The sequence below is a fragment of the Ovis aries genome, chromosome 3, assembly GCF_016772045.2.
Source record: "Ovis aries strain OAR_USU_Benz2616 breed Rambouillet chromosome 3, ARS-UI_Ramb_v3.0, whole genome shotgun sequence".
NCBI classification, from domain to species: Eukaryota; Metazoa; Chordata; class Mammalia; order Artiodactyla; family Bovidae; genus Ovis; species Ovis aries.
The window spans coordinates 31476512-31489597 of record NC_056056.1 but is presented as its reverse complement, the minus strand read 5'-3'; the positions used below and the strand labels follow the sequence as shown (position 1 = coordinate 31489597).

Sequence of the window (13086 nt, the reverse complement as noted above, 5' to 3'; positions counted from 1 at the left end):
TTGCTCGAGTCCTGTAATGCCGTAATGTAATGTAATTATCATGCGCCATACATTTCACTCATTATCAATAGAAGAGCGATTTGTACCATTAGTGCTTCCTGGGGAACAAAGCGTCTTCATGTCTGTCCCCGTTCCCCTGACCCTCCTGTCACCCAGAAGTTTCCATCATCGCCACTGTGTGGCACAGAAATTGACCAAAGGAGATCCAGCTCTGTTCCCTGGGAAGCCGTGGGCATCCCTCCATGCACCCTCCTCCCAGGGGTCTTCAGGTCTGCATCCTGTCCCAACAAGGACAGTTGACAGATACCAGTGGGCTGGGGAAGGGGCTCAGGGCACCATGCCCTGGACTGCTCCTCAATCTCCACGGGTCCCAGGGGAGTCTTGCTCCTTCTGTGCCCCAGCTGATGTTTCATAGCAGAACAAAGGCTGAGCCAGCCACCGAGGCGGTCTGATATCGGCTGCTCCTGAGCATTGGAGCACTGCTCCTGGGCCCAATGGGAGTGGAGCCTGTCCCCACTCTTGGTGCATCTGATCCTTGAACAAATCCCTGTATTTATCAACAAGCGTAAGTTTGCAAAATGAGTAATCAGCGTCTTAGGAGATTAAAAATAGCTGACAAAAGCAAGACAGGATGACAGATCTAGCTCAGTTTACTCCTACATAGAAAATGTCTCCTTTTCATGTGTTCATAGTGGATGACAAATGACTGGAAGCTGGTGCTTCCAGAAAGCTTGGGGCTTGACGGGCGTGCAGTGGGTCCCACAGAAGGCTGTCAGCACCAGGGCTGACCCAGGTTCAACAGCAGTATTAATATCTTCATAATCACACAGGGATTCCCCATTATCTCCAAATCAATATGACAATTAAATGTTACTGAGCCATCTCTGGGCTCCACTTGGGGGAGTTAAAAGCCCACAGTGAACAGCCAGAGCCTGTGTCACTCTGAATCCATTTCTGCTGTAACATTTGTCAAATGTCCAATTAGCCACCGAGGGGAAAAAGACAAATTGAGGGGTATGTGTGTCTCCACAAGCAATACGCTGTCACAGGGGGGAAGCTGTGCTTTCTGTGGGAGTCGATGTTGTAGGCCAGGGTGGTGGACTAGGCTGTGGGATCCTGTGAGCGTGCTCAGTCGTGTCCAACTCTTTGCAACCCTTTGGACTGTAGCCCTTGGGCTCCTCTGTCCATGGGATTCTCCAAGCAAGAATACTGGAGTGGGTTGCCATGCCCTCCTCCAGGGGAATCTTCCTGACTAAAGGATCAAACCCAAGTCTCCTGAGGCTCTTGCATTGCAGACAGATTCGTTACCTGCTGAGCCGTTTTAGAAACCCCTACGGTGTGGGAAGAACATGGGAAAAGGACTCCAGTAATCTTAGCTGTGACCCACCCTGGGTTGAAACTGGAGGCCAGCTCAGACTAACTTGCCACTCTCTGGGTCACTAGATCCTGGGAAAGCAGGTCTGCACTGCTGACTGCTGCTGACTCATAAAGCTGTTGGAGCTCTTCCTGCAGCTTCTCTCCAAGGTATCTGTTGCTCAAAGGCAAAGACTGTTTCTACCCAGAAAACTGCCCTTCTTCAGCCTCTGGCCCTCCAGATCCTTGTTCTAGGTGAGGCCAGATTTGAGGGCTGTCATGAAGAAGCCAGCCCAGGACTTCCAGCAGAGGGCAGGCTTTATACACACAATTTCCATAGAGAGTTCTAGAGAATTGGCCAGGCCTGTGTGCAGTGACCCTTTCCTGTGTTATTACTACAAGCAGATTTCACAGGATGTGTGGGATAGAGGGAGGAAGGGAGTGTCCCTGGGGTGTCACCTCCGCTTGGTAGGGACATGACGGTCACATTTGGATGATGGCTCCAGCTTAGCCCTGCATGCATGCTCAGTCATGTCTGACTGTTTGTGACCCTATGGACGGTAGCCCACCAGGCTCCTCTGTCCATAGCGTTCTCCAGGCAAGAACACTGGAGTGGCTTGCCATGCCCTCCTCCAGGGGATCTTCCTGATCCAGAGACTGAACTCGCATCTGCCCGCATCTCCTGCAGGCAGGAGATTGTGTGCTATAGGCAGATTGTTTACCCACTGAGCCACCTGGGAAGCCCCTTGCTTAGCCCGACATCCCAGCACATCTCTGGGCTGCTGCTTCCAGTCCTAAAAGCTCCCTAATTGCCTGGTCAGGACAGCAGCAGGCCCACCCTGAGCTTTTTCACCACTGGATCTCATGCCTCCAGCTTGTCTGTCCCCCTGATTGGGACAAGAGTGCCCCGTCTCGGTGACTGGGCAGTTTGCCACTCTTCTTGCTTCCACCCCACCATCCCGATTCTTCTCCCTCTGCTGGGCAGGAAGAGCCTGGACGATGGGCTTTAAATGTCCGGCCTCCAGTGGGTCTTAATTGGGTAGGGGTTGAGGAGGAGAAGCAATGGGCTTTATAACTCTTGGGGGACATTAGAAGGTGCCCCTGTCATGACCGTGGCCTCATTACCTCTCCACGTGGTCCACGTTGCCTGCCACGCCGAGTCCCCCGAGGGTGTAAATCTTCCCGTCGTATACAAGGCTGTTGTGCCGACAGCGGGGGACCGTCATCCTGGAGACGAGGTTCCAGTTATCGAGCAGGGACATGTAGCACCAGACATCGGCCAGCGTCACCCCTGATTCCATCCCACCTGTGGGCAGTACGGGAGGGAGGTCCAGAGAGTGGGCAGGGAGTGAGGAAAGGCCCACGGCCAGGAGGCCCAGCCCCGGGGGCAGGAGGAGGCTTCACGTGCAAAGTAGACACTTCTGGGCCTTGTGTCTTCCTTAGCCATGGTGTGGGGAGAGGACCCCCAGGGAAGTCTGTGCCCTGTGCCCAGCCCAGCCCTGAGGGGGGCCTCACCTGAGAGGTAGATGTTGTCCCCAGCACTCACTACACTGAAGAACTCGCGGTCATAGAAAGGCAGTGAGGCCAGCGGGTACCACTTGTTGTTCTGTGGGTTCCAGCAGGTGACAGCCACCAGCGAGCGCTGGGTCATCCCCACCATCTGACGGCCCCCCACCAAAACGATGACCTCGGCCACACCTGCAGGGACACGGAGGGGCACCCTTGGGATAGCCTGACGCGGTGTCAGCATCTGTGCCTGTTGCCTCCTGGGGGGACCCACCCAGAGTCGGGCTGACGACAGGGCACCTGCCTTGGGGGGTTTGGGGCAGGTCCTGCCATACCTGCGGAGAGGCGGGGCCGCGTTCGGGGTGTCTGCATCTCCTGGCGGGCGTGGGGCAGCATGTGGTAGCGTTTGGCCTCGTTGACCAGGTCCCGACATGCTTCTGATGACTTGATCAGCTCCTCGTTGTCCACCACATTGAGCAGGTAGCTGGGGTGAATGAACGGGAGGCGGACCACCGCCAGCAGCTCCGCTGCATACTGTGGGTTCAAGGAGACACGGGATCTTCTTAGATCCTAAGGCGGCACCGCCTCATGTGAGTGGTATTGAGAAGGGAGAAAGGAGGGATGTGGGGCTGAGCGCAGGGATAATTCTCATCTGCATTTGGCTTGGGAGTGCCGATCCTGCTCGCCCCAGCTGAGATAGAGATCATGGGAGCTCCCAGCAGCAGGAGGCAAGAAGGGAACCCAGGGAGAGGTCTCCGTGCTGGGGCTGACCCTGGGGTGGACCACCCTTCGGTCTCTTGAGCACCTTCTTCCTGCCTCTTCCTCCCAGGTCACGGGCCTCTGTTTCATACCAGGCTACAGGGGACCGAATGAGGATTCTGATCCTCAAAAAGGTGTGCGTGGGGGCAGAAACTCAGGGACGGGTGGGAGGGCCCGAGAGAGCTGATTGTGATCATTAAGCTTGGAAGTCATGACCATTCCAACCTGTGCCTCCCCCCCTTACCAGCAAACCCCTGGAGTGGCACCCCATTGGACCCCACCCCTGAACTGAAGGCTTTTCGCTGATTGATTTGAATCCCCCTCTTGTCTGGCAAACTCTTTGCTCGTCGCTGTAGTTTCAACAAACAAGTATTGGTGACCACTCTATGCCATTCACTGAGTGTGTTTTTGGGGGTGCAAAGGCCAGTACGACCCCGTCTCTGACCTCTAGGTGTACACAGTTTCATGGCGGGGAGAGGATCCATCACATCAAAGGACTCTTCCCAAAGAAGAGTCTAGTGAGGGGTGGTGGGGATGTGGGAGAGGAGGCTCTCTAGAGTGGGTAATGTCTGAGCCTGCTGTGGAAGGATTGCTGACTTCTCCAGGCCTAAGGTAAAGGAGAGGGAGGCCATTCAAAGCACACACAGAGGCACTGGAGTCTGAGAGAGCATGGTGGTGCATTTGGAGAGACCTTTGGAGCTTACTGGGACTCCCCTGGTGCCTCAGCAGTAAAGAATCCACCTGCAATGCAGGACATGTGAGTTCGATCCCTGGGTCTGGAAGATCCCCTGGAGGAGGGCATGGCAACCCACTCTAGTATTCTTGCCTGGAAAATCCCATGGACAGAGGAGCCTGGCAGGCTACAGTCCATAAGTGTCTAGCAGAGTCAGACACGACTAAAGCAACTCAGCACACACATGGAGTTTTTTCCTGTTGGATGCAGAAGGCTTCCGTTGAGGGGTTGGGTAGCAGACAGGAAGAAATAAGACTGGAGAGGTGAGCTGGGTTCTGGCCTCTGCTGACCTCAGGCCTGGCTTGCTAAGGGCTGTGTAGTGCTTCCTGCAGAGTGGATGAGGGCACTCATGAGGAGTTTATTTTTTTTAATTTTAAAAAATTTTATTAAAAATTTTTTTTGGCCACACTGCTTGGCATGTGGGATCTTAGTTCTCGGATGAGGGATAGCCCTGCATCTCTTGCAGTGGAAACGTGGAGTCCCAACCGCTGGATCATTAGGGGATTCCCTCATGGGGATTTTAAACAGAGAAACCACAGGACCAAACATGTTCCTAGGAAGACCAGCAGCCTTCAGGGATGGGAATGAATTTGGAAGGAGGAGACTGAAGGCAGGGAACCCTCTCAGGAGACAACTGTGGTCATCCTGGAGAGATCAGGGGGCCTGGAATGAAGAGAGAGAACTTGGCCCTCATAAGAGGAGGCAACCATGGCAGCAGTGTGTGGCCACATGGAGGTGGAAGGCGTGGGAGGACTCGGCTTCTGCCGTGGTTAGTGGGCAGAGCTACAATAAGGAACCCAAGAAGATGGGTAGGTCGGGGGGTTTATGAATGAGAAGGGCTTGGGAGACACTGGCTGGAGGGGTCCTGTAGACAATCAAAGGCAGAGGTCTGGGCTGGAGGCAGATCTGGGGGTTGTGGTAGATGGTGGTGGTCACTATTACAGTGGCCTAACTTGACTTCCTTCCTCTGAAAATGAATCTTGCTCCATCCCCATCTGGTAGGTCAGAGGACCGCCTTCTCCTGGCCCAGTGGCTGGGGCAGGCCGTCTCTGTGTCCTGTGTACACTTGATGCTGTGGATCCAGTCCCTGCCCCATCCCTCCTTCCCTTGTGCCTCTTATTGCTCCATGTGCAGCAAAGCAGCCCTGTCATCTGTCACTCAGCTGCCTCAGCTCTTGCTGGGCTCCCGTCTCCCTGCCCCATTTTCCCATCCATGCTTTCTGGGTGGACTCTGAGCTCTCCTAAGAGTCACCTGCGTGTCTGCACTAACTGCGGGGGGCTCCCAGCACTTTAGAATCCAGGCAGTCCAGCCCAAAGCAAGGATCCCAAATTCATTCCCATTCCTGCAGCCTGCTGGTCTTCCTAGGAATGTTTTTTCCTGTGGTTTCTCTGTTTAAAACCCCCATGAAGGAATTCCCTAGTCAGCTGGAGATCCCTGGGGCTATGCTTGACCTCCTGCGACTCAGAGGCTTTCTTCTGCTCTGGACCCTGGCTCTCATTTCCTCTAGCTGTCCCTTCCAAGGGACTTGCCTTCCCTCCTGACAGGTGAACGTTGGTTCCCCAGCTCCAGCCTGGTTTCCACTCAGTCCAGGTGCTCCCTCCCCTCTCAAATGCCAGAGCCTGGCTGGGACTCCCGCTGCTGCGTTTGAGGGAGCCCTTCTCTCCGCAGGGCCCTGGTGATGCCCCCTTGACCCTGTGGACTCTCGGTCAGCTTGGGTCTCCTGCAGGTACAATGCCAGCCCTTGAGAATCCTCTGGTGCCTGATTTCTCTTCTCTCATCCACCTTTACCCCTCTGCACCGTGTGAGCTGGTCCGGCTTCCCTCTGCAAGGCCCGCCAGTTCTCGCATGCTCCCACTGCTGGTTAGACCAGGCGGCCCCAACTCCCTGCTCTAGACGCCCTCCCTCACCAAGAGGCAGAGGGGTGGGAACCGGGGCAGGTGGGTTGGGCCCTACCTGAGCACGGGACACGGGGTCCTTCTTGATCCACTTGATGACGGTCTCATACACTAGCTCCTCGGCCTTGGTGTTGAGGCTGTCATTGGAGATGTAGGCGATGAAGTCGTCCTTGGAGATGCTGAGGATCTCCTCCTGGGCTGCCACCTCGGGAAAGATCTGCAGCGCGAAGGCCTTGGCCATGTGGTAGAGCTCGCTGCACTGCATGGCCTCGGCCATGGCCAGCACCCCCAGGCAGTTGCTGGCCGTCAGCTGCTTCTCTGGGGGCAGGAGCACAGGACAGCACCGCTGACTGCAGGGGAGGGGTCCCCGCCCATGCTCATCCCCCGGCTCTCCAGACCCCTCTCTGAGCCCATGTCCTTGTGACCTGCCTTCAGCAGAGTCCCCATAAGCCCATTTCCTGTGTCCCTGGAACTTCACACCCGTTTTCTGCATTTTCCTCTGCCCCGTCTCAAACTGACTTTCCTGAGGCCTCCCTCAGCAGAAGGATGGAGGCTGAAGTATGGGGTGTCAGCACCAGGCTTAGAGCTTCCTCACTGCCAGGGCATGAAGGAGGCCTGGGCTGGGCACAGGGGTCACACTGAGGCTTAGGGTGTCTTCCATAACTGTGACAGACAAGTCTGGGGTCACAGACTTCTACTTCAGCGTCATGACAGCAGGAATACCCTGCATAAGCCCACCCACCATCTCCCACAGGGACTCGGCCTCACCCAACCTGACCTCCAGACCTGGGGTCAGTCTGGCCAGGGCTCCTGAGATCCGACTACTGGTGATTCTAGTCTAGACATGGCTGGGTCCCAGGAGGCCCTTCACCTTTGTGGACTTAACTCTAGAGTCATAGTTCCTGACTCTTCTAAATGGTCCATTGCCTCAAAGTCACATCTTAGGCCTCTGGCCATCCCCTGACCTGCCCCACCCCCATCTCTCTCACTCCACCCCCAGGCTGCTTCTGGTGACTCCCATCTCTGCCCTTCCCTCTCCCTGCTCTCACCCAGACTGGGCAGCTCCAAAGTGTAAAGTGAGCACGTTCTCTGGGTTGAGGCCTTGATGGAAGCAACTTGGTTTAGTGTTTAGATAACAGGGCTGTGCAGCCAGGGCATGGGGCTCCCATGAACAGACCATTCACACGGGCCTCTCAGCCCATTTGTTCTCACAGGGCTGCCTGGGGGGCCCAGCATGGCACCTCTGGCCCCCGGGGGAGCAAGGCAGAGAACCCTTCTGTCCACCGGTGAGCAAAGGCCTTTGCCCACATTTATCCGAATGATCATCTTAAATCTGCTGGGAAATCCAGCTGCAGCCCCAGACGACCTGGCTGGGCATGCACTCAGTCCCCACTCGGTCCTTGAATGTTTCGTTCATTGGTGCCGCTCCCCATGGCTCACCGAGAAAGGACACGCAGACTTTGCAGAAGGTGTGGAACTGGAACTTGCTGGCCGCCTCCAGCAGGGTCTTGGCGTTGGCCGAGTCGATGACCAGGGAGCCCGTGTACACAAACTCCAGCAGCAGCTCCAGGACGTCGGCCTGCAGGTTGGACAGGACCAGTTCCAGCTTCTCCCGGCCGCACTGGCTGCCGTCTTGCACCGACCTAGGCACAGAGACCAGGGTGTCCTTACCTGCCGGCCCGCGGCCAGGGCGCCGCCTCCTCACAGGGCTGGGTCTCCCTGCACACCTTGCTCACAGCCCTTCATTTTAGGACTCAAGGGACACGGCCAATGACACACCTGAACCTAGCGACCTGACACGGGATCTGAAAGAGAAGAGTCTGACCAGAGACGCCCAGAAGAACAGAAAACCCTGCTTATCACTACTCGGCATGTCCATGCAAAAAAAAGATGCAAATCAAAAAGCATGAGCTGTGGATGGGGACGAGGACTAGGACTGGCCTCAAAGGGAAACAATACGGTTCGGCTCTGCTGCTGCTGGCCCCGGCATCTCCGCCAAACACGGTCAGCAGGCCCGGGGCCCCAGGGGCCTGGTCTGCCTCGGATGGGAGAGTCTCCAGAATGACTGAGGCTCCCGACCGGCCGTGATCACAGCCGACCCCTTGATCACCCCAAAGACTGAGGACCCCAAGCTGTCCTGGAACCCCAACTCCAACCCCACCTCTTTCCCCAAAAGCATATTGTTTCCTTTTAGGCATGGAAAGGAAGCCCTTCATGACATTGCTTTGAAACTGAGGACGAGACGAGATAGACGGACAGAATGGTTAGAGCCGGGAGGAGGGGAAGGGAACAACCAAGGACTTCCGCCACAGACAGCCAGCAGCCATGACCTAGGACCTGGCCCGGGGCGGGGCCCTCCTGCCACATGGAACACGGGGTCAGAGGTCAGAGTGGCCTGCGTGTAGAGTGTGCATCGGGCTTGTGAACTGGGGGGAGCGGGGGAGGGACACAAATATATAAATATGTTTATATCTGGTGTCTACAGAAATACAAAACCATTGCAAAGGCTCCTAAGGCTTGGCAGCCGCGCCCTAAAGCTGGACCTGGAAGGAAACAGATAAGATGAAGCAAAAATAACACCAATCGAGAAGTGACCAGGAGGAGAAACACCCAGAATGTTAAGAGTCAGGAGGCAGGGTTATCAGAAGTGAATCGGCTTGGCACCCGGTCTTGGCTGCTCTGACCTGTCCTGGTTCCCACACTGAGCCTGGTCCTGCCCGGGGCTGTGTTCAGCCACGTGACTGGGAAATGACCGCTGCATTCTCCCTGTCCCTCACCCCACCCTGAGGAGGCCAGGGGCCCAGATTCCTGTGACAGGTCCCTTGGATGCCCCTGTGGCTGGCAGTGGGGGTGTGGAGGTGTCAGACACGCAAGCAGGCTAGCCCCAGAGAGGCCAACTCCTGTATGAGCTGGGTGTAAGGGAACCTGGGTGCCTCAGCTCTGCCACCCGCAGCCAGGCAGCCTTGGCCTCTCTGGCCCTCAGGCTCCTCTTCTGCAAAACAAGAAGACTGGACTGGATGAGGTCTAGAGTCCTGTGGAGCATTTCTGTGACAGAGGCTGGAAAATGCCTTCCCAAGAGACTCTGCTCTACATGACAGAAATGCCACCATTAGCACAACATTCTCTCTGGTTAGGCACTGGCCTCACAGGGCCTTTACAACACAAATATGACCTGCCGGGGAGCAGGTGAAGCTGTGAGTCTGCATCCAGGCCCCCATCCCATGTTACCTCGCTGATCCCCCTCCAGGAGCCTGAAGGGTCTATTCTGCCACAAGTCCTGGGCAGGCCCAGAAAGCTGAGTGGGAAGGTGCAGGCTAGACAGAGCGTCTGAGCAGAGCTCCTTCTCAAGCCCAGAGATACACACAGTTTGTGTGAGTTTTAAAGTGTCCTAACACACCTAGTCTTCAGCTGTCAGGATGGATTTCCATGCTTGGGTGACTTTGTTAAGTATAAAAATGGTTTATTATGGAATCACTTGAAACCACAGACATTCTGAACGTCCCAGGCCTCAGGAGCTATCTGGTCAACCTCTTACTCTACTCTGCTTTCATTCCTACCTGCCACTTTCTGCCCCCCACCACCCCCACCACAGTCCTTCATGCTCTGGGGAGGTCATGCTGGGCCACAGCCAGGGCAGGGCTCATGAGGCCAAAGTAGGGCTGCTCCCCTTCTCCCAAGGCTCCCAGCCCCTGCTGCCTAGCTCCATCTGGCCAGCTCCCCTGTCTCCCTGCAAACTCTCAGCACAAAATCAGAGAGGAGCTGAGGTGGGACTTTAGGATGTACACACACACGTGCACACACATGCTCTGACATGCATGTGACCCGTGACCCTGAGGACCATGGAGTCACCCCGTGGGGAGGGGTGTTGGGCAGATGGAAGGCCAGTGGAGCCCACGGCCCCAGGTGACTGGTCTGGTGGGACCTGTGTGGTTAAACTTGTGGGGAGATGCTTGTCTTGCCCGGAGTCTGAGCCAAGGATAGGTCCTGGGGACATGGTGCTGCCTCATGGCCGAGGAGCCAAGGGTTGCCCAGAGGGGCACAGGGGGCTGTTGACCACGGCAGGGGCTGTCCCAGGACTGCTGCTCCTGCGATGCTCAGCTGGGGCTCTGTTCCCCCACATCCCCCACTCCCCCACTACTGGGGCCACCTATGGAGGGGAGTCAGCCACTGAGCAAAGGATCTGTGGGGAGTGGCTGGAGGTCCCTGGGGCCAGATGCCAGATGTGAGCTGAACAACCATACCCCCTGGCCACAGAGGAGCACATGGGGATGTGATGGAGGCTTTTTTGCGTGGTGGAGTTCAAGATCTGGAGGTGGCAAGGCCCCTGACAGTGAGGCCTCCTGCAGCTCCCTTGCACAGCAGGTTCATAGTCCACAGTGGCATTCCTGGGTGGCTCAGGCAGCTGTGGGGGCAGAGGGAGGCAAGTGGTCACTCTCCTTCCCTGACCATCAGACTATCTTGGGACAGGACCTCTGAGCTCCGTCGGCCTCTTCCCTCTGAGCAAGGAGCCCCTGGGAGGCATTACCCTTGAAGGGTGGTCCTGATCACCAGTGGGGAGCTGTGTCCTCCCTTGATGACAGTTCTGTCCCTGTCCTAAGCTGGCTCATGGGCTCTGAGAGTCCCATTCCCCTCAGCCCCACAGAATATCTGGGGAGCTGCCGGATAATCGGGGTCACGATGTGACCTTGGAGAGAAGGGCAGCAGGGCAGGAATGACAGCCTTGGCAGGGTGGGGCTGTGGCCTGACACTGGGGGCAGGACCATGGGAGTGAGAGGTAGGCTGGAGCTGTCCAGTGCACGCAGGGCCCGCAGGTTCTCTCAGGAGACTAAAACTTCCTGGGGTGACCTCCTCCCAATCAGGGGGTATGTCCCCAGTGTATGGGACATAGGCTCTGCTCGGCAGGTCTGGCAGATCTTGACAGATGTGCTGGGAATGGCTTACCCCAGTGTTAGGATTTTTGTGACCCCACCATTAGCAATTCACTCTTGCGGGACAAAAACTGCCCTCTTCAGAATTCAGGACAGAATCTCATCCACCCCCACACACCTCAGAGATCAGATGCATTCACCCTGCAAGCTGGATCTGGAACTGTTGGGGCAGTGGGGAGTGGGGGTAAACATGGAGCAGGGATGAATGTGGATGGCACCCTGCTCCACTCAGGAGGGTGACCCCACCCAGGACTTGGGATGTGTGATTCTCTCTCTCTCTTCTGCTCTGTTCTCCCAAGAAAGGGTTAGCCTGCCACCCACAAGTGCCCAGCTTCTCAGGGAAGGAGGGAGAAAGGCACATGGCTAGACTACTGCATTATCTCTACAGGGCTCCCCTGCACGCCAGGTCTGTGCCACTCAATTACAGAGATCCTTTTAGTTTCCCCCTGGAGAGGGGGCTGGAGTGAGAAGTCCAGCGTCTACACATGGGGCTTGTGAAAATCAACCTGCAGAAAATTTGTCCATCTGTTTTCATTTACTATGAAAAGAGGATAGAGCTCAAATGTGCTGGTGGCTCCAGCAGGCTTAGTGAGAGGAGAGAGAAGGTAGAATGCCAGGTCTCTGTCCCATTTGGTGAGATGCGGGGGCAATGCTCCTTTGGGGCTAGGTGTTGTCTCCCACACTTGTGGCAGGCAGGCAGGGCCCCTGCTGTCTCTAAAGAAGAACAAACCGGTCCTCTCTGAAGGGGTCTGCAGCCCACCAGGCCAGTGAGTGCAGCCAGTGCCCCTATTGGCACCATTGGGGGACCAATGGTCCCCCAGAGCTCCTTGGCTCCTGGGGGAAAAGTGAAGGGACTTCTTCATGAAAGGCAGACCTCAGTCCTGCTCACTGGGGTTGAGAAGTGACCCTTGACTCAGAAGCCTGCCTCCCCAGAACCCCACTAGGTCTTGTTCAGTCGCCAAGTCATGTCTGCAGGACTCCAAGCTTCCCTGTCCCTCACCGTCTCCCGGAGTTTGACCAAGTTTATGTCTAGGTCTAGTCTGCTCAAAACATCCTCCTTCCTTCCTGACACCTGGGGCTCAGTCCAGTGAGCCCCTGTCCTCCTCTCCACTCAGTCCTGCTGGTGTTCACCCTCCAGCCTGGGTGCAGGTAGGGCCTGGTTGTTATGCAGCACTAGGCTTCATGTTATCCAAAGACAGGGCTGCAGCTCCGTTTCCTGCTGGGCTTTCACCTGATTGTCAGGGGGACTCAGAGTAGGCATAGAAGGATGATTCGGCAGCCTTGCCATCTTATCCTGGGCTTTGTGCTGAACTTCCCCATGGCCTCATGTGCTCTTTTCCCAGCCCCTCTGAGCCTCCTCCAGCCTTCACTCCAGTGGACACGGCCTCTCCTGGGTACGGGGGAGAGGGCTTGTCTCATGGGGGCAAGGGTTACATCTTTTCCTGGGTGGATTCAGTGGCCAGTTTACAAGCATTTATAATATATGTGCACACACACACACACACACACACACACAAGCTCTGCGTCCCCTTTTCTTGCATACTTCTACACTGTCAACACTGAGATTTTACTTCCCCCTTCTGTACAAACTTTGTGCAGGAGTAGAAAGGACGGTTTTGTTCTTCCCTGGGTCAGAAAATGGGTGTTCACCCTCTTCCAACAACGCGAGAGAAGACTCTACACATGGACATCACCAGATGGTCAACACTGAAATCAGGCTGATTATATTCTTTGCAGCCAAAGATGGAGAAGCTCTATACAGTCAGCAAAAACAAGACCAGGAGCTGATTGTGGTTCAGATCCTGAACTCCTTATTGCCAAATTCAGACTTAAATTGAATAAAGTACGGAAAAACCACTAGACCATTCAGGTATGACCTAAATCAAATCCCTTATGATTGTACAGTGGAAGT

General features: G+C 55.8%; 1 protein-coding gene across 2 annotated transcripts in view; it reads right to left on the bottom strand.

The window, feature by feature from the left end:
• KLHL29 (kelch like family member 29) overlaps window positions 1-13086 on the bottom strand; it is a 331664-nt gene that overhangs the window by 7681 nt on the left and 310897 nt on the right. For both annotated transcript variants that reach the window (XM_042245841.2, XM_060411894.1), the window contains 5 exons: window positions 7687-7889; window positions 6305-6564; window positions 3195-3393; window positions 2869-3051; window positions 2479-2659 (listed from right to left, as the gene is read on the bottom strand). In XM_042245841.2, the coding sequence (XP_042101775.1) occupies window positions 2479-2659; window positions 2869-3051; window positions 3195-3393; window positions 6305-6564; window positions 7687-7889 (1026 nt within the window). The remainder of the gene's footprint in view (window positions 1-2478; window positions 2660-2868; window positions 3052-3194; window positions 3394-6304; window positions 6565-7686; window positions 7890-13086) is intronic.